We start from the raw sequence: 27,962 nt of genomic DNA, 5'->3' as shown, positions 1-27,962 counted from the left end.
CCTCCGTTCGTGATATAAAAGAGAAAAAAAGAGATTGGTCATTTACATGGCAAGTACAATAAAAACGCGCATGCATTATGAATTATATATACATGTATATATACATATATATATATATATATATATATATATATATATAAAATATATGTATATATGTAAAATTAAATATACATACATATACATAATTGAAATTATATTTAAATATATACGCACACGAAAGAAAGACAATCGCTATGTGACACATATTAAATCCTTGTTTTTGCGCAATTAAAAAGTGATAAAATGTAATCTATATGTACATCAATATGCTAATTAGTGCGGTTCTAATCTGTTGTAAGCACTCTAACATGGTTTGTTTATCACAGTAGCACCTCGACTGACGTCACGTTCATATCTAAATCGCATTTCCTGAAAATCTATCTTGTGTATAGTAACAAATACAACTATTGTTCGGTAATTAAACGCGAATTCTGATTGCTAAACGATCCGAGAATATTCCTATTATTAATGTTCCGCACATCCATAGTTACTCAGAATTTCATTTAATTATAATTTATTCAATTATAATTATTATTTAATTTCATTTAATTTAATGCACTCAGAATTTCACTTAATTATATCGTATTGTGTTGACTTACGCCTGCTTTTAGTTCTACATATCGCTTATGTACGTAAGATTTTTGAGCACTCACCGTTTTACATACTCGTACAAATCGTGCGTTTAACTTCAAGCTGTTATTCATTTTCAATTTTTCGTACGCACGGCCAATAATCGATCTAATATGATAATTAAAAGAATATGACGTCTGGCTTTATCGTCTCGGTCGCGCATTTCAGGTCATATACCAAGGTAACTGCAGAAAATGAATGCGCCGCATATGCACAAGACTATTAGCAAGATGACGAACCAAAATGGCAGTGTATCTGTCATTTGAAAAAAGATTATTATTTTTCATAAACTTGTTTCTAGAGATAATATCAAGAGAAGACAATTTCCTCGCTGATATACTTACGTCTGAATGGTATGCTGTGTATACAGATCCTGTTGTCTACAGAGATACTAACGACCGCAGTCTCCGTGTTACTAGTGATCGCAACACCGTTCAGTTCATCGTCCGTTGGAAGAAATTCCAGACCAGTTACAAACATCCTGTGCGCTCCAGGAACGTGGAGAGCTTTTCTCAAACTGAACGCCACGAATATGTCGACGCTACCCGAGGTCATTGTGCCAACGGCCACAAATTTACCATCACTAGAAACAGCTAAAGCTGATAACGTTTCCTTATAAGGAACCGACTTGGTTATTACACCATTATTAATGTCCCACAACTGAAGGAAACTAGGATTCTTCTTGGGCGTCGTGGCATTAGTAAGCATAAATAGATCATTCTTCACCTCCTCTGTCAATCCCCTGAATCGACATTTTTTGTACATGTACTTTATGCCATCCGGTGGCTTCCAACTAAGTTCTGTGCTCTTTTTGCTTTTTATGTCCCACACAAAGGCCTTTCCTTTGGCGATGCTCACTAAGAGACTGCCATTTGGATTGAAATCTATATCATCTATATAATCGTCCCCATGTCCATCAAAATCGTACAGCTTCTCCAGTTGTGGAAATTTCCATAATCTAACTTTACCATCTGTGCCACCTGTAGCCATAATACTTCCGCAAGGGCTCACTCTAACAACTCTTTGTAAAGGTTCTTCATTCCTGTAAGCAAAAGAATTCTCATTACAAATCAGTTCAGTAATATTTTTTGATTTTTTAATTTAACCAGTCAATTTTTTGATTTTTTAATTTAATCATTTTATGATTGTTTAATTTAAATGCAAAAAAGTATTTTACCCAAAAGTTGTTTGTATGCTGTCGGCAGGTTCCAGGACTAATTGCAATTTCTTGCTCTTGAAATTGTTGTTTTTAATTTCCTCTATCTTCTCCTGCTGTAATTGAGATTCTTTAGCTTTTTCGCTATTTTTTCTGCATCTAAGATTATGCGCTGTTGGTCCTTTGATGAATTCTTCATTCTCCGAAATTAACTTAGAATTATACAATTGACAGTGACTTTCCTGACCAGCAACAATCCATGTCTTACTTTTACTCCTATACGAAGCACAATTCATGACGACGTTGGGACCTGTTTCGTGCCTAGTTACTTCTTCGGCAACAAAATATGTCCCATTGTGCGATAATTCAAAAATTTCCTAAAACGCAAGCATACACAATCAACACCAATTTCATTGACGTTTATCAAGATTCTGATAACATCGTTATCAGAAGTTCTTCTCAATGTAATAAATATTTACAATAATATAATATTTATAATAATATAATATTTATAATAAATATTATATTTTGATAATAAATATTTAAAAAATTAAGATATCAATCCAAGATATCAATCAATTATTTTAATATAGATGCAACTTGCTAAAAAAATCCATTGAACTCACAAATCCATTAGCAACTCCGGTCTTGGAGGAACCGCCTCCGCCTCCTACCAGGATGTGCCTGTTGGTTATCATTTGCACGGTATAGAGAGGAAAATTCACCCTAGCCAGGAGACCGCCTTTGCTTCTTCTAGAAGACATGATGCTGCAGATTCTCGTCGTCCAGTTGCACGTTTCGTCCTCACCGAGGACGATAAATCTGAAGAGCAGAGAGAGATGGAAGAATCAGCACCGTCCAGTATCACATCTACACGTGTCACGTCCACGTATCATCGTCTCGTACGAACGATCTATAACGAGGCACGCAGCTCGCGTGCACTCACCAAGTGGCAATACGGGAATTTTACGAGGCACACGTATGTCCTTTTAAACTGGCGGAGTAATTGAATTGCCCAACAACAGATTTCGCCACTGGGCTATTCCTGGCATGTGTACCGACATTTGATATTCTAATACGTTGCTAGAAATGAAACAAATTTATGAAGAAAAAGGAAGAAGAAAGATGATTGTAAGAAAGAGAAAGAAATATTAAGAAAGATATAGGGGGTCTTCAAAAAGTTTCGGAACGCAAAAATATCTCGAAAACGTCCAGCAAACACAGAATATTCCAGCAATGTTGCGGCAAATTTAATATAAATAAAAAATTATATAAATAAAAAATTTAATATAATTTGAAATTGAATACAAAATAATTTATTACATCGAATAATTTATTACACGAAAATGTACAAAATATACGTATAATATAAAATTTATTAAAAATTTTTACATACCCAGGTAGAACATGAAACTCATAATACTGACATCATTATGACGTCATCATGATTTTATTTATCACTTAAACGTTACCTAAACAAAAATGATTAAAAAATGAGGTAAAGATGACAAAAAGAATCATAAATTTTTAAGTTCAATAATCGCATTATATAATTTTAAAAAGATCATGTTGCTTAAATATAATTAATAAAATATACATGAATAATTAAATAAACAAGTAATTGCGTAATATATATAAAAAATGATATTAAGTCACCAAAACAGTGCCAAAAGTATATCAAATGAGATCATGAGATGAATGAGATTATGATTTTTTAAAATGACTTTTAGTGACGTCATAATGATGTCATAATGATTAATTACCCGACATTTATTATTAATAATCGATATGCGATAATAGAATTTAATAAATTTTATATAACGTAAATAATTGTGATCAAAAGAGTCATTAATAAAATTATTGATCGTTTCTTCGATTGTAAAAGAAAGTATTTGCATTACTGGCGCATTTTGTGTAGATTATCAAAGGAAATATTCAAAATACGAAAAAATAAAATAAGCTTCGATGTAAATCAACAATTAAATAAATCGCGATTTAAAATTCGCGACAAAACGCGAATAAATAAATCGATAATAATCGGAATATTCTATTACGAGAAATATACGTATAATTTTTATAATATGATAATCAAAACCATCAATAGATACGCGCGCGACATAATTATTATCACACAAATGATGATACACGAATATTTTGATAAACATTTGTGGTCCGTATTGTTTATGAACATAAAATTCACTGTCCAATTTATTTGTGATTAATACGCGATTTTATACGAATTTCGCGATTGAGAATAAAATACATTCTATCTCGCGCATGATTACCTAAATAAAATGAGCTTTATAAGCTTTAAAATATAATTAAAAAATCGCCACATTTAATAGAGAATTGAATGATTTGATCAAAATTATTTAATTCATAATAATTAATTCGTGATCCTATAATATCAAAAGTGATCGTTAAATTTTGTGAAGCTAATATTTAATCGACTTATCACATCAAATCTTCACTTTTTTATTCGACATTGCTTTATATTCAATTAGCAATATTTAGGAATGTTATCTGACGAGAGAGACAGCGATAAAATTCTTCTGTTAAAATGATAATCTTATATACGGACGTGAAGAAAACGCGGAAAGAACACGGTATTTTTGCAATCATAATTTAATAATTTATTTTAAGTATATTCAGTTCCGCGCGATATGAAATTCATAAAAAAAGCTAACGCAAAGCATGTCATTAAATTTATAATAATTGACTCGCAATTCTGTAATGAAGGCGTCCGTCAAATTTTATAATGCTTATATTTAATCATTAATTTAGCATCGAATTTTTATATTTTATATAAAAATTTTCCGAATTTATTAATGACTCTTTGATATGAAAATACAAACAGTTACTCTTTTATGAATATTCCAAAAATATATACTTCAGAAACAAATACTTTAATTTAATGAATTGTTATTATGTTAATTACTATTATATAATCATTATACGTATACTTTCGATAATTTTTCGTGTAATTTACATAAGAACTTACAATCGTAAATACAATTTCACATAATATAATCATAGTTATAATTGTATTGTATTTTACAATTAAAATATCAATGTTAGATTATAATTAAAATACAATTATAGCTATACTATTAGCTATATTATTATAATTTACAATTTACAAATTTATAATTTACAAATTTATGATCCTATTAATATCAAATAATAATATTCCATTTATTCAAATATTTAATGACATCGATATAATAATATGATATTGATAACATTAACATTTAGATTTAATATTATATTTGATTTAATACATATATATTTTTAATTTTTAAAATAAAATATAACATGTTATGTTATTTCTTAAACGTTAATAATTATGCAATTTCTTTAATATTTTTGAAGATAATTTTGATAATTTAAATTTCACTTTTAAAACATTTTTATTTTTAAAAACATGTTCACATTGATTTCGCAGGCCCGATACATGGACAATGGGTACTCGTCATTGTCGACAACTACTCCAAATTCAGTAGAAGCAGGATTTTCAACAATAACATCGGCAGCAACATGTCAATATCTGCGAAGACTCTTTAGTCGATATGGACCTCCTGAAGTACTAGTTTCAGATAACGGTATTTAATTCACATCAGTAGAATTCACGCAACTGTGCGCCGAATTTAGAATTCTTCACCTGCGTACCATCCTTCCTGGGCATCCACAATCAAATCGTCAAGCCGAGAGAATGGTCAGAACATTGAAAAGTTCTATCGACATAAGTTAAAGTTCACAGTTAGAAACGGAATTAAACAAGTTTGTTTACGCATACATCGTAATTTAAAAAATTTTAATTATTAGAAAACTCGACGCTGCTGAATAATATACAAATAAATTTGGCAGCGTGGAGTTTTTTAATTGTAGATAATTATGACAACTATTTTACACAATTTTTTTAATACAGCAATTTTTTATTGAAATAATTTTTTGTAAAATAGTTTTATACAATAATGTTTTACTACTGAGATGACTCGACTTCCTTTTTTTACCTTTTTTTGAAAAGGTAATTTTTTTAGGATATCACTAATTTTTGTAGACAATTAAGAAATAACTATTTTGCACATTAACTTTGTTTAATGTAACATTTTTGTAGTTTAAATAATACTATGTCTTGTGCATAAAACAGTTTTTTACAATAATATAAAATTTTTTACAATTTAATACTGACACATAATTAACATATTTTTACTTTTTAAAAAAGTAATTTTTGAAGATATGTTAAATATCCAAATAAATAAGCAAAGAATCCGCCACCAGTCCGGTCATTTCATTAAAATATGACGATCTTCTCTACTTAATATACTTTTTGCAAACTTCGTAAAGTTAAAATATTAACAAAGCTACATTCTTCAATTATTATAATTCCAGGTGAAGTTCACTTTAATAAAATTTTAATTTTAGGTTTAGTTATAAACCTTCGATATTTTCAATGAAGAAAAATCGTCTCTAAATAACTTTAGAAATCTGTTATTAATGTTACTAGATAGTGTGATAGTGCAGGAGACTGCATATAGGATGAGTTTTATTTCGTGTACCAATTTTTTTTATGCGAGGGATTACTGATTGCAATTGCAATAAATTAATCGATACATAGGTGACAATTATTTGGATGGGTATTACATTCGATATGCATGGTCGATTCAAATAATTGACATCTATGGGTACTTTCCGATTCACGCATGATGTGCATAAAGTGACAGAAAATGAATAATATGCGTGATATAAACTATACATTTTCTGTCACTTCATGCGCATCATGCGTGAATCGGAAAGTATACTATATACCGATCAATTCATTCCAATTAAAGTCGGTAATTTCTCGCATGATAAAAAAATTATACATCTCTCATCGTCACGAGAACACAGCGTTTCTTTCATCAAATGTGCGAATCGTACAAGCAAAAATAAAGACATTTTCCTTATATAAATCGAATTCAAGCAATTGATTGAATCTAATAAGAATTTGATCGATTCAACGGTTATTGAAAACTGATAATATGCATTACTCGCAACTTAGCCATTCGCGTAAAGATACACGGTGTGTCTTGCATCTAAGTGATGACTCGACTTCAAGACATTACCGTGTCTCTTGATAAATGCCAAAAACACAAATTAAGTATGCAATCAAACAATACTTTTACAGATCCTTATTGTATGAAGAAAAATGTCCAAAATAATTGATTTTGAGAAATTAATTATTACATCCAACCTATATTTTTATTCGAATAAATATTTAATATTATAAATTGCATAATTATCGAAAAAAATTTCTTCTTAAATATAACTTTCAAAAAATAATGAATAGAAAATCCACTTCTTACATGAAATATCTAAATAAATATATTATAAAAAATATTTTATTGTATTAATGTATTAATGTTTCTATTAAATGTTAATATATCTATAAATATAATACTTATGTATCTCGTATAAAAATATTTGATTTGATTTTATTTTATAATTTGAAACATTTGAAATTAAAATCTGGAATGTTTTATACGTTATATTATAGATAATTTAGAATTAGTATAAAATGAAAAAAAACGAGTAATATATTCATTTTGAAATTAATATAAATATGACAAATAATTTGTATAAATTATTTACTGCATACTATACGTTGTCTGATGCTTTTCCAGAATTCTTTTTTTTCTCTTGTATATCTTTCGTTGTTTGTTCGTAATCGTTATTTCCTCTCGTGGCATTTACTCATTCACGAAATGGGACACTTTGCACGAGATTCTCAATCGTGAAATAATTATACGAAATTATACGCACTTTATTATATTATAAGAGAGTAACACGATCTTTATACAAGGTCAAAATCATTCGCTACTTGCTGTAACATGCGTATTATTACTACCGATACACGCATACGTTATATAACATATGAATCAAAAGAATTAAAGATTAAAATAATAAATGAAGTCTAGCATCTTATGGTCTAACTACGCGGATTATGCGCTTATTGATCGATTTTTTAAAATTAATATCTCGACATTTTACACAATTGTTTATAAAATGATATAGGACTTCTTAGTTCAGTTTAATAAGATCTACTTGTATATTTTCGATAAGACACCTTATACATTAAATAACCTATATATATTATATAATTATCATCAATCTTTTATTTTCAGATTTAAAAATAAAATCAAATGAAAAAAGAAATGAGAAAGAGAGAGAGGGAGAGAGAGAGAGGGAGAGGGAGAGGGAGGGAGGGAGAGAGAGAGAGAGAGAGAGAGAGAGAGAGAGAGAGAGAGAGAAAATTAAATATAAAATATGAAATAACAAAGAAATCTATCTATATAAAAATAAGGAATAACACAATCAAAGACATTATCTCATCAATCGGTACTTGTTATCGAGATATTGGATATATTTTCCTCTTTTATGGAAAAGTTATTATCGTATATTGGTATTGGAAGCATCTGTATTATGATGACCATAACTGTTATTAACATCATGATAAACTGAAAAAAATGCATATTAAATTATTACACACAATGAATTTATAATAAAGATTATAAATTAATTGCATGTAAAATTATAAAAGAAAGACAGAGACCGAAAAAAAGAATAACATTACTGTGTGATTAATTTATAAAATATAAATTTTTATTACATAATTAAATATAATAATAAACATGTAAAATGCGATAAAAAAGTATATAAATAATAATTTGTAACATAATAATTTATAGTATGATAAAATAATATAATTATTGATAATAATTTATAGCATAATAAAGTATACAAGAGGATAATTATATAGAGAAACTAACTTTTCGCAGAAGACCACTGCCAAAATAGAAACAACCCAATCCAGTGAATTTTAGTGGATGGTATATCATATACAATGTAAACTGATAAATCTGTACGAACAGAATTCTTATGCACATATATACATATACAGAACTATTATTATTTAAGAAATTTATGTAAAATATTTTTTTGTATTATAAAAATTTTATTTTACTTCGTCACGAATATCAGCATATCGAAGAAAATCTGTTAGTTGATGAATAATTCTTTCCATTTCATTAGCCTAAAGAAATAATTAATATTTTATTAATAATAATAATCAATTATATATGTAATTATATGTAAATATGTAAATGTATGTTATATGTAAATATGTTAATATGTAAATATACATATATATATATATATACAGGGTCTACCAAAAGTGTGGAAACCCCTAAATATCTCGGAAAATATCCGTTTTACAGAAAAGTGTTTCCAACAAAAGTTGTAGGGTTTAAGAAGATCTATATACTGATTCTATCAGTTTGACCTTGGATGGCGTCGTCAAGGTCATGTCAAGGTCGACTTGAATTTTTTAAATGGGAACCCCTATTTTTCATTGCATATTCTTGTAGCTTATCTCGAGAGCTTTCCAAAACATTATAATTAAGTACCTTTTTATTAAGTTCTTTTTGAGTTATAAGGCTTGAAATAATTTCTTAATTTTATATAAACCATAAAATATCTAGTAAACCATTCATTTTTCGATTATCTTACCTTCATACTTTTATGTACAAAATAATGAGAGGAATCAATTGGTGTAAAGAAAACATACAGTTGTTTTTAAGAAAAAATATGGAATTGTTAATTGCAAATTACATATTTTTTCTTAGAAACAACTATGTGTTTTCTTTACACCAATTGATTCCTCTCATTATTTTGTACATAAAAGTATGAAGGTAAGATAATCGAAAAATGAATGGTTTACTAGATATTTTATGGTTTATGTAAAATTAAGAAATTATTTCAACCCTCATAACTCGCAAAGTACTTAATAAAAATGAACATTATTATAGTGTTTTGGAAAGCTCTTGAATTAAGCTATAAGAATATGCAATCAAATGTAGGGGGTGTCATTTAAAAAAGTCAATGTGACCTTGACCTGACCTTGACGACGCCATCCAAGGTCAAACTGATAGAATCAGTATATAGATCTTCTTAAACCTTACAACTTTTGTTGGAAACACTTTTCTGTAAAACGTATATTTTCCGAGATATTTAGGGGTTTCCACACTTTTGGTAGACCCTGTATATATATATATATATATATATTTATCGGGCGGTTCACATAACTGTTAACATTTTAATACTTTCAAGAACTATGAGATCAATTTTAATTTGATCTTGAATTTTATAAATCATTGAACCTTTAAATCTATGTTAAGATCTTCTTCTAAACAGAAAGCGCAACTTTAAAATTTCCAATGAATATAAAATAAATATTTTTCGTAATCTGTATTTGAAAACAAACATTTTTATGAGTTATGTGAATCACTTTGTATTAAAAATTTACCTTAGTGCTGACATGTTCACAAATGTAATTTAAACAGAAGATCCTAATCACACATAAGAATACCCATATTTGGATATTAAGCCAAGATAATAGTGGTAATTTTGAGAGAAATTTCGTTTGTCCAAGTAGATAAAAATATCCACAAAATGTTGCGAAAGATATCATATAAGTTATCATTTGCATAGTTATATGTATGCCAAATATTTCGTTTAATTCGCGAGAAATTCGACACAATTCCAAATGGAGATGCTTTCAAGAAAACAAGATTTATTAATGAGGAAACATAGAAAAAGCATATGTAAATAAAGAAAAGAATTATTATGTGATATTTGTATAAATCGAATTTCCCCACCGATTTTCAAAAATCTAAATTATTAAATTTATTAGTTTAATAGTCTCCAGAAATTACAGATATATTTGGACAGATATGTGTATCGATTTACATTAATGTCCATAGTATTTGTTTGTAATAGTTAGTATGCGTCACATATCTAGGAATCAATACAGTGTTTTTCCACGTGCATCGTGATCCATATTCCTGTTTTATTAGCAGACATCTCATGTGCTTGTTTACTTCGTCAAATCTGATACCAATATACCTGTGTTACAAAATAAAAGCACTTATTATATAGTTTAAAATATATCGAACATAAATTATTTTGAAAATATTTTAAAAAATATTATATTTTTGTCATATAAAATATTTTATACTTTTTATCAGTATTATACCCTTATACACACATATTTTCACTCAATTTGTAATGCATATATACATATATATATATATATATATATATATATATATATTAATTATGTTTATTATTAAAATATAATAAAATATATATGTTTTGGAAATAATACTAACCATAGAAGAGCTACAAATAATATATCCATAAATGTGTTAACGTGCTTATGGTGATTTGTGATATAAATTAAAATTAAGACGTATTGATTTTCTAACGATTTCCACCATATCATATCATTTATATTGATTATATTTGTAAACACTAACCATCCAATTAATAATCGTTTTGCATATACGTGCACTTTGTGATATAACTTTAAAGTGCCTAATTTTTCTAACGTGTTGTCTACAGCAGCAAGTCTCTTTATAAATATCCAAAATCTCTAAACAATATTAAACAAGAACAATATTAAGCAGTATTCAGGATATATATTTAATTTTCTATTTATAATGTATATATAACTTTGCTGCATTCATTTTACACAAAATATAATATTTTAATTATTTCCATTATTAATTTCAATATTGAGAATATGTATACATGTGTGTGTGTGTGTGTGTGTGTGTGTGTATGTGTGTGTGTGTGTGTGTGTGCGCGCGCGCGCGCGCGCGTGTGCGTGTGCGTGCGCGCGCGCGCGCGCGCGTGTGTGTGTGTGTGTGTATACGTACCTTATTATAATAAATATTCGTAATAACAGATATGATAATGATCAAATAGGAAACTAGTACAGCGATTATATTATAAGATTTAAAAAACCATCATTCTACTTTAAACTCGATTATTACGTAATAAAATAGACAAGGATAAATAATCCAAACTATCAGATTATAAAAAATATTTAAATAAATTTTCTTTGACAAGTAAGCACCAAAACCGAGAAGAGAAGAGGTTAACAGCAAAGGATATAAAGCTTCTTCTATAGTGATCGCCATAATTACATCACCTTTGCGGTTTTTGAACGAACTGACAAGTTTGCACAAATTCATTTTAATTGGACACTTATTAAAATGATGGAATCAATTGTAAAGCAATTGGAATGATGGTATATTAATTGAATTGATACATTAGCGCTATGCATTATGTAATACCTTCAATATCATATGCACAAGGAAATCGATCGATTTTACTGAATTAATCAGTATTAACGCCAATAATTAGCAAATGGCTTTTTTATAGAAACAGCTAAAGTATTTACATTTTTATTAAAATTGTATAAGAAATAATGATTAAACTTCAATACTTTTTAACCAGTTTTTGTATCTTCTAACCAGATTATGTATCTAAATCAGAGCTCGGCAAAAACTGCACATTTCGGCCGATTTTCAGCTGGATCCGTCTAGCGCGTCCCCCCTTTCCTCGTCGTCTCGCGCAAAGCCGACGAGCCGCTCAGCGGTCAGGAGCGGGCGTATGGCAATTTCCACGTCACCCATGAGGTAGTATTGTTGACGGGTTTTTTTTTGAAGTGATATCCCCAGTAGGCCTAATCCACTGATGACTAAAACGACCCTTTAGCTAATTGCATAAGACGATAAAGTTTATCACGTCTTATGCGACTTGCTACATGCCGTATGCAAATAGATGTTCCTGATCTCGCTTATAAAAAATCCCGAAAGTCATAAATTCATCATATCAATTATTATTTATAATTCCGTGCAATTAGTTAAAGGGTCGTTTTAGTCATCAGTGAATTAGGCCTACTGAGGATATCACTTAAAAAAAACTCGTCAACAATAGTACCTCATGGGTGACGTGGAAAGCTATTGCCATATGCCCGCTCTTGAGCGCCGAGCGGCTCGTAGGCTTTACGCTAGACGGAGCCAGCTGAAAATCGGTGGAAATGTGCAGTTCTTGCCGAGCTCTGCATTATTTTATCAAGTTATGTTTAATGCAAGTCTGCGTATACAGCGACACCTATATAATATATGAATTTCAATGTCAGTATATATATTCAGACACTCAGATGCAGTTCTCTTATTATAAGTGTATCACTCGACACGTTGTATTCGCTTAGATATGTTGAGCAAGCTGCAGATAGTCCTTTGCCTTCTTAATATCGCTGCAATGATCGTTCCTATACAATCGAACAGGCAAGCTTCATCGAAGCGGTTTCGTAATCTGTACAGTGATGATGTAAATATATCGAATGTAACAAATGTCTTCAGAGCGAGTGTCGGACTTTTGAACTTTTTGGACCAGGGTCAACGTTATCTAAATAAGGAATTACCGGATATTACCCCTAAATTCGGAGATGTATACGATTTTGTGGTGATTGGTGCCGGTACAGCTGGTGCTGCGATAGCCGCGAGATTGAGTGAAATTTCTCAGGTCAAGGTATTATTGATCGAAGCTGGATCTAATGAGAATTTAATCATGGACATTCCGTTAACCGCTTACATTCTACAACTAAGTAATGACGTTAATTGGAAGTATCGAACCAAGCCATCCAACAAATATTGTCTCGGTATGAACGACAAAAGTTGTAACTGGGCGAAGGGAAAAGTGATGGGCGGCAGCAGCGTGTTAAACTATATGATTGCTACCAGAGGCGGCGCCGAAAATTACGATCGCTGGGCTAAAATGGGAAATGAAGGTTGGGCTTACAAAGACGTTCTCAAATACTTCAAGAAATTGGAAACAATCGATATTCCGGAATTGAAATCGGATACTATCTATCATGGAAAAAAGGGACCATTGAACATCGCTTACCCACATTTTCATACAGTATTAGCAAAGGCTTTCTTAAAAGCTGGCAAAGAGCTAAAATATCCTATAGTAGATTACAACGGAAAGGATATAATAGGATTTTCATATTTGCAGAGCACGATTAAAAACGGTATGCGCATGAGCAGTAATAGAGCATACCTATATCCTATACATGATCGCAAAAATCTTCACGTGACTCAAAAAAGCATCGTGAGAAAAGTATTAATAGATCGTCGTACAAATCGAACGATTGGTGTAGAGTTTACTAAATATGGTCGGATTATATCCGTGTTCGCAAGGAAAGAAGTAATATTATGCGCGGGTGCTATTGGATCGCCTCAATTACTAATGTTGTCCGGCATTGGACCGACTAAACATCTCACCAAACTCGGCATAGATGTTATTCGAAATGCGCCGGTCGGGGAAAATTTGATGGATCATGTATCCTTTGGTGGACTGACATGGATAACGAATGACCCAATAAGCTTAAAAATGCAGGACGTATTCAATCCTACGTATCCTTTTTTAGCGGATTTCTTAACAAAACAATCGGGACCATTTACAATTCCGGGTGCATGTGAGGCTCTTGGTTTCATCAATACTAAGGATCCAGAAAAACACAGCGGTTTACCGGATATAGAATTATTGTTTATCGGTAGTGGTATCAAAGGAGATCTTCTTCTTCCGATTGTAATGGGTTTGAATCCTGAAATGCGTCAAATATGGAATAAATATATCTATAAATATGGCTGGACAATAATGCCAATACTGTTGAAACCAAAAAGTCGTGGACGGATAAGATTATTGGCTAATGATGTTAATGTTAAACCTGAGATTGTGCCAAATTATTTCAATGATGTGGAAGATATCGAGACGATGATTGCTGGTATTAAGGTTGCGATAAAAATCGGTCAAACAAAGGCGATGCAGATGTTTGATTCGCAATTGTCTAATGATACTTTGCCCGAATGTGAAAATTACACTTATGATTCCTTTGCTTATTGGGAATGTGCAATCAGAACGATTTCTTTTACTATGTATCATTACTCCGGTACTTGTAAGATGGGGCCGAGAGAGGACCCAACTGCTGTCGTCGATCCTAAATTAAAGGTATTTGAAAGACACGATAACATATTTATAAAGTACAATTTATATTATAATTTACAACGTTTATATATAAATTTATGAATTTACACAATTTTGCAAGCTAATGTTTTGCATAGGTAATCGGTGTTCAAGGATTGAGAGTAGCAGATGCATCTATCATGCCTGAAATTATAGCGGGGCATACAAACATACCTACTTATATGATTGCCGAAAAACTAGCAGATATGGTTAAAGAAGAATGGGGATACTTGAAGAAGTCACAATCGTAATATTTCACAAAATAGTTATACCAATTTTCACACGTAATGTTTTGTAAACAATCAAAGTTGTAAACAAAATGCTCAATTAAAATAAAGTTAGGCAAAACTCATTCGATTAATTAAAAAAAAATGATTCTAAAAAATATTAAAAAAGAAAGCAAAGAAAAAAAACAAGTGTTATTTAAATTATTTCATTTAAGTTATTCAAGTTATGTCAAGTAATTTCTTCTTTAATTTCTTCATATTGTATTTAAATTATTACAATTATTTCACTATTATTTACATTTAAGTATATTAAACAACAATTATAACATTTAAGTATGTTAAAGAAAACACAGAAAAATTAAGGTTAATAAAGTTATAAAAATTAGATTACAAAATTATTTTCAAAAAAAAACATTTAAAGAGTCTTTGTGTAGCATTAAATATTTATACATCAAAATATTTATTTATTAAAAATACCAAATAGGAGAAAAAATAGATATTTACGAATATGAATATTTATTTGTAAAATACTGTTTTAATGAGATAATAAAAATAATAAAAATTTTTATGAAAGAATATTCTAATTTTTATGCCGATTATTTTTGCTGTATTGTACTATCTTATTATTTGTTATTAATTTCATTACAAGTACTGTAAATTAGAACACTACGTTCACAATCAAATATTCAATCTTCTCAATTTTCTCAAATTAACTTTAAATAATGCGTTATTACATATTAAACTGTTTTATTTCTAGCAATGATAGAAAACGAAAAATAATAGATCGAATTTGCAAATATTTTAGATTTATATACACATAATTCAAAGTACAATACTTTTAAATATTATTTACTTTCTGATAGTTTTAATTTTTTATTTTTATTATTTGGAATCAATAGAAGCTAATTTGTTTAAAATCAAAACAATTAAAAAAATTTTTCTACCTTCACATATTATAAATCACATATTATAAACGTCAGTAAAAATAGGGATATATGAGAGAAGATCAACGAGTCTTATTCGGTCAATTCGGGCAGAATTGACATTGACGCATATTCCGTGAAGAGAGCATTCACATTGCTCAGCCCAACGAATAATTACTAGAAAACAATATTCGTGGACTAGAAAAATGTATGAGGTGCGAGTGACTGAATCGGGAATCAAACCCGAGGTCTTCCACATTCCGGGCAACTGCTCTAAACTCACTGAGCTAGAACGTCATTTAATGTTTTTATATACAGGGTATATAAAAACAGCGAGACTCTAAACAGCTAAACTCACTGAGCTAGAACGTCATTTAATGTTTTTATATACCCTGTATATAAAAACATTAAATGACGTTCTAGCTCAGTGAGTTTAGCTGTTTAGAGTCTCGCTGTTTTTATATACAGGGTGTCAAGGAATTTTTGATCTTTACGAAGTAAGGAGGTAGATTGGCTCGAGTTAAGAAAGAAGGACCTCTATTGTTTTGTGATTGTCGCAATAATTAACGAAAAATTAAATGATGAAAATCGGTCTTCGCCACGCATTTACACACTCATCGCTCCTTCCCCAATCACCGCTTCGCCGCGCATCGTCATTATGTTACAATCAGATCGCCTTCGCCGTCGTGTGCTTCTAGCCACTACATTGGCCGATCTTCTTTATTTAATTTTTCGTTAATTATTGCAACAATCACAAAACAATAGAGGTTCTTCCTTCTTAATTTGAGACAATTTACCTCCTTACTTCATGAAGGCCAAAAATTCCCTGATACTCTGCAGATTCCTGAGCAATATATGCAAAGATTTTCTTGTTCGATATATGGAATGCCGATTGGCACGAAGGATACTTAACAGTGACTCTTAATACTCGGATCCAGTTTTTTATCAGTTTTTTATGTATTTGGCGTCGCAATGCTACCGCGTCGCTTGATTCAAATCAATTATAAAAATATTTGAATATGACTATTTTAAATGTATTTGTTTTATTTAAAATTCTTTATATGTTTGATTTCAATTTATTTTCATATAATTGTATTTTACGTGCGCCGCGTCGACGCCATGAATGTTTTATCATATAATATTATGCTGCTTGAGGGCTTCTTTGAGTTTAAATATTTTTGTAAATTGCATTAAATAATATAATATTTATAAGTGTATGATATGTATAAAAATTAACTCTCCAAAAATTAATTATTAAAGAAAGCATGTTAAGTTGATATTTGAATCAAATTCTTCTCGAAAATCTCGAAATTTATTATTATTATTATAATATTTATTATAATTATTATTATATTTCTTTTCCATACATCTATTGACTATTTTATTGTAAGCACACACAATTGTCATCATTTAATTTATTATTATTATTATAATATTTATTATAATTATTATTATATTTCTTTTCCATACATCTATTGACTATTTTATTGTAAGCACACACAATTGTCATCATTTAATTTTATTCTTCTTTTTAGGCCTTTTACATGTCTTATTAATATCTATATGTATATTTACATATAAGTATTTTTTATATGAATTATATTATATAAATTATATGAATTTATAAAAATATCAAATATATAATTTATCATATATCCCACATAAATACATCATGATGTATAAATGAGTTGTTAAGTACATAAATCATTTAATTTATCGAAATATCATAATATATCATAATATCGAATACACATGGTATTTGCAATTGACTTATATTTTTCTGGATGCATGATTTTTATATCTAGAACGATACACAATTTGTACATTAATAATGTACATTTTGTACAATAATAATGTACAATTTGTACACAATTTGTATATTACATTTCCTGTAGAATTGTATTATTTTGAAGAATTCTATGAATGAAAAAGTCTATTTCTTAAAGAAAAATTAAAAAATATCAATCAAAAAGTCGGCATTATTTGAGCCATCATTCTATCTCCAATATTCTAAAAATATGCTTAACTAAATGTTTTCAGGTGTAAATCCTCCGATTGTACGTGAAATATAAATAACTGCAAACCGGATTTTGCATAAAATTCCACAATTTCCAATTGAATATATATATATTATCATCTATAATGTGGAATAAAAAAATATATATTATCATCTATAATGTGAAATAAAAAAATAAATAAAATTTTTTTTACATCCGTAATTGTGATTTTTAATTGTTTTTTGAGATAAATTTTTCAATCATATGATATATTTAATATAAGTAAAAAAGTTTTCATTATCTATCTGTAACTTCATATAATTATTAAATATCATAGTATTTTTGAATCTGTAGCTTAGCAATAAAGTTTTTTCTACAAAGTACCGTATATATACAGCATATTTTAAAATAAATAAATTGTTTCATTAGCAAATCGATGATGATCGCATCTTATTATTCGCGCAAATGAGTCTTCTATTTTAAAATAACTGATTATACAAGTTTTCTCTTTAAATAGACAGTGTTGTGTCGTGACTTAACCATCGCAGAAAAAAAATATCAGCCGCATTTTGAAAAATTCGCTGTAGTCCTAACACATCAAATTAAAAAATTGCAGATTAGAAAAAATGAATTGAGTTCTCAAATTGTTAACGATGTGCGGTGAAAGTTTTGCATTTTGGCTTTTTATAATTTTACGTCTCACTTCATCTTTAACGACTCTGCGAAACTTCACAAGTGACAACAAAAAGAACATCATATGGGAGGAGACATATAATCATATGAACTTTATTAAAAACGAAACATAATAATAATAATAATAATAATAATAAAAAAAATAAAAAATAAATAAAAAAAAATAAATAAAAAATAAATAATAAAAAATAAATAAAAAAAAATAAATAATAATAATAATAATAATAATAATAAAAATCACATTGTTTCATACGAAAAATGCGACAATATTACTTGCATTCAGCTCTGTTGTCCGCTCGGTGATCGCTTGGTTGAGAATTGCATTGCTAGTGAAAATGAATATATTTTACCAAACATATATAGCTACTCGAACAATTCGATACAGAGCGAAAATAAGAAGGTGGACTAGCTTTTTCCACTAATTGTTGAAAATCCGTGCCAGGAAACTATATGTTTTCTTCTTTATCCGGACCATTATTTCATGTACTTGAAGTATATGTTTTTCGCAAACAGCTCTCTGTATCTTCCTTATTTCGACATATTTGTCGAATCAACATCTTATTATTTGGCCATCGTGGATCATAATCAATTCGATGCAATTATCTGCTTGGAAGCTGTGAACGAAATCATCGATAAAAAAAAGGATAACATGATAAACGATCTGATAAATGAAATCTCAAACGAATTAAGATTTTTATTTTTGAGTTGTCGCATAGTGTCTATGTTGTGTTTGCTGACAATATTTGTGGTGTATTCTATACTGCCGGAGCTTCGTAACATACATAGTTTCATGCTGCGCAAATACTGCAGTTTGATATTTTTCGGATACATAGTTGACACTATGGTTTCCAATTCAATCCAATCAACATAATAGATTATTCATATTTCATCTGTGTTATAATTGGTACAGTACAGCCAAATATAATAATGCAGTCAATGCTGTGTGTACATTAGTTTTTTAACGTAAAACACAATTTAAATTACTTTGAATATAATTACTTTGAATAATATTATTTTCACAATATTCAAATTTTGTAGAGTTATATATTTCTGATATCAAAACACTATTTAATTTAATATTAGCACGCATCCTTTTCCGCGATGCCAATTGGTTCTTTTCAGCTGTTATTTGCGATTATTACAAATTTTAACAGCTTGTGTGACAATGAGAAATGTATATATAATAAAAGTGAATAAATGGCGTGCGCAAAGCGCTCGCTTTACGTCGTCTAGTAGAATTAAAATATAAATGTTAAATTGTAATTAAAATATAATTATAACGATTTATAATTTACAATTTACAAATTTATGATGCTATCAATAACAAATAATAATATTCCATTTATTCAATATTTAATAACATCGATATAATAATTTGATATTCATAGCATTAACATTTAGATTTAATATATTTGATTTAATACACATATATTTTTAACTTTTAAAATAAAATATAACATGTTATTTTTTAAACGTTAATAATTATACAATTTCTTTAATATTTCTGAAGATAATTTTGATGATTTAAATTTCACTTTTAAAACATTTTTATTCTTAAAACATGTTATATTTACTTTTACAACGTTTTTAAAAATAAATTCAACTAAATTAAAATAATTTTAATTATGATTATTGGAATATTAAAAGAAAGAATGAATCTTACTTAATAGCCCTAACAATCCTACTATTAAAGAATTCTAATGATCTTAGAGCCCTATCAACCCTAACATCAATAGAAGAATTCTAATGATTTTACTTAATAGCCTTAACAACCCTACTTCCTGATTAACTAAAATTATTTGAGATTTGAGAAACCTATCTCTAATCATCACCTTATCTAATTATGTACATATATTTTAATCACCTAATCATGTATATATATTTTAGTGCCCTAACCGCGTGCCCTAACCGCGTGCCCTAACGGCGTGCCCTAACCGCGTGCTCTAACCGTACTCAGGCCAGTTGAACCTACCTTTCGTTGATCCTGGCCACTTTCTTTTCTCTAATCAGAGATCGTATAAGGAGATAATTACTCCTTCTTTTGCCGGATAATTACGGCAAAAGAGCGTGAAATATTTACGCTCATTTAGTAACGTTCGTTCGATTTCACGATCGCTCGTTAAATACTGAATATAACTTTATTTTAACTGAAATAAAGCCAAATTACTACAAATTTCTATAAAATATATTAAAGTATATAATAAAGTATATAATTAATGTGTATATATATTTATCATATTATAAATTATTTAATTCAATAATCATTTGACTTTATATTAAGTTAAAGTAAAGTTTCAAAACAATATCTACAAATCTACAATTCTACGATGGATAAACTATGAGCAATTAGAAGATAAGTGCGTATTATAAGAATACATTAGCATCAAAAATTAATAAAATGGATAATTGTTAATGCGTTCTTTATTTAAAAAATTAGACAAAAAATCTTTACAAAAAAATCTTTTCTTGATCTCTTCTTTTTTTAATTAATATTTCAATATATTTTCGCAATAGATGCAAAGCATCGATTGATTTAATTTAATAATATAAGCATTAATTTAATTAAATAAAATAAGCATCTATTGATTTAATTTAATTATTTAATTTAATTTATTTAATTTAATCCATTCTAGCTCATCCATTTTAAGGCAACGGATTTATCTACAATCTACAATCTACATCTACATCTGTAATCTCTACGAATCCATTACCCTAAGTTAAATAGAAGTTTTTTTCACTCACCGGCACTGATGCGCAACAGCGGAGTTGTTATTGTGTATCGAAGCTGGTTGTCTGTAACATATAAATATAAAATTCATTTATAATAACACTCACAAAATGCAATTAATATTTTAAAAAATTTTTATTGCGTGGAATTTTATACCCGATGTGTAAAATAATAAGCAGATAAACACGAAAAAATGAAAAATTATGAAAAAATTTTATTAATGTTCGAAATTGTAATTTAAATAGAAAATTTTATATGACTTTTATAAAAATCTTTTTCTTTAATTCATTTAAATAATAAGATCGAATTATTGTTCGTTTATAACAAGTTAACGATTAATAACAATTAATATATAAATAATAATGTTCACCATCAGGTTGTTCCGCCGGTGCAGGATGCCTCTTCTAGGCTTGCTCCTCCTCTCAGATCAGGGTTGTTGCATCGATCTGTAACATACAAAAGAAAATTCTAATGTAGCAGCGTTCAAAATAATTAATATATTTCAAGAATTGTTGTATATTGAATTTTATATTCGATGCATATAATAATAGCAGATTAATAAAATAATAGTTCTATAAATTTTAAAAAACATTATTAATAATTCTCTTATAATTTTATAAAAGCTTACAAGATACCTTTACAAGATTATAGCTTTAATTTGAAAATCTTTTTCTTTAATTTTCTGTTATTTAAATAAAAAATGTAAATAAGAAACATCAAATTAATTGTTGCGATTAATTGTTTAATTTAAATTATAATAAATATATTTAATATTTAATATTTAATACAATTACAAATTACAAATAAATAAAATGCTTACCAGAAGATTGCTTTGCCGGAGCCTAATGCCTCTCCTAGGCCTTCTCCTCCTCTCAGTCTTAGACGCGTGATACTTAACGGCACTCCCGCACTCACGAGCGATATTTTTATATCACTATTTTCGTTATTTTACGCACGGTACTGAACGGCACTCCCGCACTATTTCGGTACGATTAAAAATTTGGTCGCGCGATGTATATATTTAATATATATATATATTTTCAACAGCACTCCCGGTTTCGGTACGAGCGAAAATGAAAAAGTCCAGAAGTTCCGCGAAAACGCGACAACGCGAGAATACTACACGCGAAAACGCGGTAACGAAGCGCTTGTCGTCCGCGGCACGTTGACGGCACCGGTGACGCAAAAGGGTACTTAGCTTCCCATTCAGGCACCTTAAGATTTATCATAAATTGGAAAATTTAAGATAAACTTCAAGGCACCGTCCAGGTACTAAGCCCTCCCACCGCGACAAGGTGTACCCCATGGGAAGGTTATATTATATTATATATAATTTTATATATAATATAATATATAATTAATTTTGTAATATACTATATAAATTTTACTATATTATATAATATAGTATATTAATTTTACTATATTGTAATATAGTATATTAATTTTACTATATTGTAATATACTATATAAATTTTACTATATAATTTTTATACTATATACTATATAAATTTTTCATTCGCAAATATAAACGGTAAATAAAAATATAAAAAATAAGAGAAAATCTATTATATAAAGCAATGTTCAAAAAAATTGTTAGAGAAAGAATTTGATAATATATGGAACGTTTCACATCACTACCTCACTGCTTGAAAGCCACTGAGGGAATGATAGGATTGGTCAGAAACATTACAACCGCGCTACTGTTTATATCGCCAAGGTTGACTATGTAGAGACAGAATTTGATAATATATGAAACGTCACTACTTTATTGTTCAAAATTACTGTGCGAATGATCGTAAGTCTTAAACATTACCGCGATACTGTTTATATCGCCAAGCTTACTTATATTCTGTTACTGTTATAATTCGTCGTTGAAATATTCTACGAGTGATTGCCGATTAAGAAAATTTAAAGCATTGATCGAAATTTATTTAATTCTAATAAGTATCATTGGAAAAATTATTATAATAAGCATCAATATTCGAAAGATCATAATAAAATTAATTTCCTTATCCCTTTTTATGTTCTCTTTTTCAATTTTTATTCGCAGTAATTAATGATTGCGATTCGATAAAGATTTATCGTTGCGATATACAATTTCATGTCGTTTATCATAAGTTAATTAATTTTTAATTATTAATAATTATATCAAATTATGTTTCAATACTATTGTAATCGTGTTTAAAAAAAAATATTCGACATTATGTGAAGCGTTTCGCACTACTACTTTATTGCTCGAGTGTCACCATACGAATAATAAAGCCGCAACATATTAATAATAGCGCGCTGCTGTTTACATTGCCAAAGTCGAACATCGTGTTATTGATAATTCATGTATATATACGTGGAATAACTTAAATTATACGAATATTTTATAGTATAAATTAATTATTTATTAAACAATAATTAATATACCTCACAAAACTTTAACTACGTGACTTTATCATTCGATTATTTTATCACGCGTTCTCAATTTGAATTGTATTTAGATTGTTAGAAAGTTGAATGAGAGAGAGAGAGAGGGGGGAGAAAGAGATAAAACGTCGAATAAATACACTTAATTTTGAAGTATCGTTAAAGAAATAATTATCCTTATAAAAATCACAATAAAACGATAATTTATAATTTTAATTTTTGTCACACATTTCTATTTTTAAAACAATACGTCAAAAATTAAATACAAGTATAATCAATTAATACTTTTTATAGATCTATTCTTTATAAAACTCAAAATAATTTATTTTGTAAAACTAATTATCACGCGCAATCAATTGTTTGATCTTTTATCTCTGATATTAATACATTAAATGTAAAACTAGCAAAAAAATATTTTCTTTTATTATAAATTTTTAAAAAATGTAATTAAAAATAAAGAGAATATGTTAATTTTTATGTATGAAATATTTAAATAATTATATTATTTTAAAAATATTTTCTAAAATATTAAAATATTTCCATATAAAAGTATTAATTAATAACAAAAATATTATAGATACTTTAAATGTGTAAAAGTTAAACCTGGAATATTTTATATATGCATTATATGATTTTTAGTGCGAATTATATAAATATACTATTGAGAAAATGAAAAAATAATAAGCAATATATCTATTTTGAAAATAATATATATAAATAATGAATAATTTTATATATATACGGTACATGTATATTAATATGAATTATAAGTTTGAAAGTTTAATATAATTTAAAGTCATGATACAATAATCGTTTAATTAATAATTAATTTAATAATATATACGTATTTCATACTACTATATCTTTTCTATTCGAGTGTCGCTGTGAGAATGATACCAAGACTGTATGAAATGAACATTAGCGCGTTATTGTTTACATCGTAAAGGCCGAACATCGGGTTATTGTTCATATTCGTTATATTGAAATATATTTTACGTATTTTAATTACAGCAAATAATTTTTCAATATCGATTGCGATCGCGTCTAGAAAAGGAATTTAACGGAGCACCATTAATTTACTCTTTGAGTGTCGTCGCGCGAATAATAATATAGTCGAAAAATTAGTCTGAAGGATCGAAAACTGTATTATTAAAAACGTTATTATTATTTTTTAATCAAAACATTTTTCAAGACCGACATATAAACATTAGCGCGCTATTGTTTATGCCGCCAAGATCGGTGTTATTGTCTGTTCGTCATCGAAATATTTTACGTATTCTAACATATATATACATACATACACACAAAAACACACACACAGATATATATATATATATATATATATATATATATATATCTGTGTGTGTGTTTTTGTGTGTATGTATGAAAGAGACATAAAGAGAGAGTGAGAGAATAATAAGAAGATTACTGAAATGCGTTAATCGTATATTTTTTAAAGTCAATTTTTATTTATGACTAACTTTAAATATTCATGAATAAACTTGCTCATTGTAAATGGAAAAAAATATTATCTATGTAACAAAAAATATATGAAACCAATAAAAATATTTCTAATTTTTCAAACTATTACTTGCAATAGCTTTTTAATGTAAAAGATAAAATTTCGTGAAAATTTATTGTAAAATAATTAACAGTATCATAAATAGGACCATTATTTTTATATCAATTCTTATATTAATTCTTGTCGCAAATATTTAACATATAAATTGGTTTTAGTATTAACATTTTAATTATAATTTTATTTAGTTTATAACTGTATGAATGTATATAATTCTTAAGCAATTACATCACAATGTCCAAATGTTAAAATTCATTTTTGTGCAAATCTTTGTTCGAAAGTATCTTACTAGGAAGAGCACGGAAGTGTCCGCCTCCGATTTTGATAAGCTTTTAATATGTTGTTTTCTAGACAAAAATAGGGAACATGTATTTTTTTATACTTGCTTATTATTATTATTATTATTATTATTATTATTATTATTATTATTATTATTATTATTATTATTATTATTATTATTATTATTATTATTTTATCTTGTGCCACCTTAAATTAAACAAGTTTAGAGTCTCGTGCGTCACTTTATGCATACATTTTGAGCTTATTTATATTTAACGTTTTAATATCTTATCACATATTAAATATAAATTTGATTTGTTATATCACTGTTATTTTAGCTATACACGCGAAAAAAACGTAATTACATAGATAAATGTTCGTGTTAGTTAACTTCTGTTACGGAAAAACAGGATGTGTTGCGCGAAAAATCGAGCGCATGAACGGACGCGAATAGGCGTATTACAGAGAAGTTTATAATTAATTCTGGAAAATGACTTTTCGAAACATAATTTAATAATATATGGTTGGATTCGTAAAAAAATAATCTTTCACTTGGTAATAAAGAAATTTCAAAATTGAAAAAAAATATACAGGGTCTGCTAAACATGCGGCAAAAATTCAGGGGGTGATTTATTGGGTTATTTTAAGACTTTTTTGTTATCTGATGATTTTCGAAAAAATGCTTTGTTTCGAAAATAAGAGACTCAGTCTCTTGACGAAGTCTCTCACAGACGCATTAATTTCTCTCGAATTCAAATTTAGTTAAAATAACGTGTTTTTTTTTTAATGTGACTTGTGCAATTTACAAGATTATCATCCATGCCGGTCTCCTGATTTTTATTACATCGTGTATACTTGATAAGGACCACAACCATATGGTCGAAACGTCGTCCAAATAAATCAATTTCTGGCTAGTTTGGTCGATTATATTTCTTTGATCCCTTTATTTATTGGACTAGCGACATCAAAATATTCATAACCTTTTAATTTTTTTAGTTCCAAATTTACTTGGAACTTATTTTGAAAATCATTTTTATTTTGTCGAGAATCTAATACATAAATGCAAGATTGAATTAGTGACAAATATTTCAAATTACAAGGTAGAATATTTTTTATGTACTTGGCGTATTTTTTTACCTTTGTAAGGTTTTTTTTGGAAGGATTATGATTGTTTCTCAAAACAGTTCAATTTAAAGTAAAAATATAACATTGATACAGAACCGAGTTGGCAGTTCTCCATTTCTCTATATTTCCATTTTTCCACATTTCCATTTCTGCACATCTCCTTTCCTCCATTCCTACATTTCTCCACATCTCCATATCTGCATACTCATGTAAACATGATCGCATCCCTTCCTATATATATGATCATAAAAATTATCAAGTCATCTATCGCGTCGATCTTAGTATATGATGATTGTTTCCCAAAACAGTTCAATTTAAAGTAAAAATTTAACTTCAATGCAGTTTCAGTTGGCATTACTCCATTTCTCCATATCTCCATTTCTCCACATTTCCAAATATTTATACTCATGATCGCATGGATCTTTCGTATATATTTTCGTAAAAATTATCAAGTCATCTATCGCGTAGATCGAAATATATTATGATTGTTTCTCAAAACAGTACAATTTAAAGTAAAAATATAACTTCAATGCAGTCTCGAATTGGCATTTCTCCATTTCTCCATTTCTCCATATTTCCATTTCTCCATTTCTCCATTTCTACACATCTCAATCTCTGCATAGTCATGAAAACATGGTCGCATGTATCTTTTCCTATATATGCTTATAGGAATTATCAAGTCAGCTATCTCGTCGGTCGTAATATATTATGATTGTTTCTCAAAACAGTTCAATTTAAAGTAAAAATATAACTTCAATGCAGTCTCGAATTGGCATTTCTCCATTTCTCCATTTCTCCATATCTTCATTTCTCTATTTCTCCATATCTTTATTTTTCCATATCTCCATTTCTCCATTTCTCCATATCTTTATTTCTCCATATCTCCATTTCTCCATTCTTCCATTTCTACACATCTCTATCTCTGCATAGTCATGAAAATATGGTCGCATGTATCCTTTCCTATATATGCTTGTAAATTACAAATCCCTATCAGTTGCTTCAATGTACTTGGCTAATTAATCATTGATTTCATATTTAGTTTTGATTTTTTTTAGGAAAATTATATATATTTTTTGAGGGAAAATTTTTATAAATTATTATTTATTATAAGGGTATTTTTTTATTAAACGTTTTGTTGCATAGAAGATTACAAGATGGAATATTTTTTATGTACTTGGCGTATTTTTTTTACCTTTGTAAGGTTTTTTTTGGAAGGATATCACTGTTTATCAGTTTAATTCCAAGCTGGATTT

The 27,962-nt window shown here is 28.3% G+C and overlaps 2 protein-coding genes across 3 annotated transcripts; one reads left to right on the top strand and one right to left on the bottom strand.

Annotated features, from left to right (window-relative positions):
• Positions 1-195: 195 nt before the first annotated feature.
• LOC105253168 (prolactin regulatory element-binding protein) lies at positions 196-2,856 on the bottom strand. Of its 2 annotated transcripts, XR_889352.3 has the most exons (5): positions 2,452-2,856; positions 1,847-2,202; positions 1,014-1,711; positions 693-924; positions 196-416 (listed from the first exon to the last, which is right to left on the bottom strand). XR_889352.3 is itself a non-coding variant. In XM_011261012.3 (4 exons), exons 1-4 carry the CDS (start codon positions 2,587-2,589, stop codon positions 839-841), a joined length of 1,278 nt encoding a protein of 425 aa, XP_011259314.1. In that variant the 5' UTR covers positions 2,590-2,856; the 3' UTR covers positions 196-838. The 2 variants fall into 2 exon arrangements, 1 of the variants encoding a protein (XP_011259314.1); XM_011261012.3 differs by having other exon boundaries at positions 196-924.
• Positions 2,857-12,879: 10,023 nt separating this feature from the next.
• LOC112638700 (glucose dehydrogenase [FAD, quinone]-like) lies at positions 12,880-15,116 on the top strand. Its single transcript, XM_025410848.1, has 2 exons — positions 12,880-14,728; positions 14,842-15,116. Exons 1-2 carry the CDS (start codon positions 12,929-12,931, stop codon positions 14,992-14,994), a joined length of 1,953 nt encoding a protein of 650 aa, XP_025266633.1. The 5' UTR covers positions 12,880-12,928; the 3' UTR covers positions 14,995-15,116.
• Positions 15,117-27,962: the final 12,846 nt, after the last annotated feature.

This window comes from Camponotus floridanus, unplaced genomic scaffold, assembly GCF_003227725.1.
Source record: "Camponotus floridanus strain SB8 unplaced genomic scaffold, Cflo_v7.5 scaffold35, whole genome shotgun sequence".
In the NCBI taxonomy this organism is placed as follows: Eukaryota; Metazoa; Arthropoda; class Insecta; order Hymenoptera; family Formicidae; genus Camponotus; species Camponotus floridanus.
Note: the sequence above shows the minus strand (reverse complement) of the source record. Positions and strands in the feature narration are given on the sequence as shown.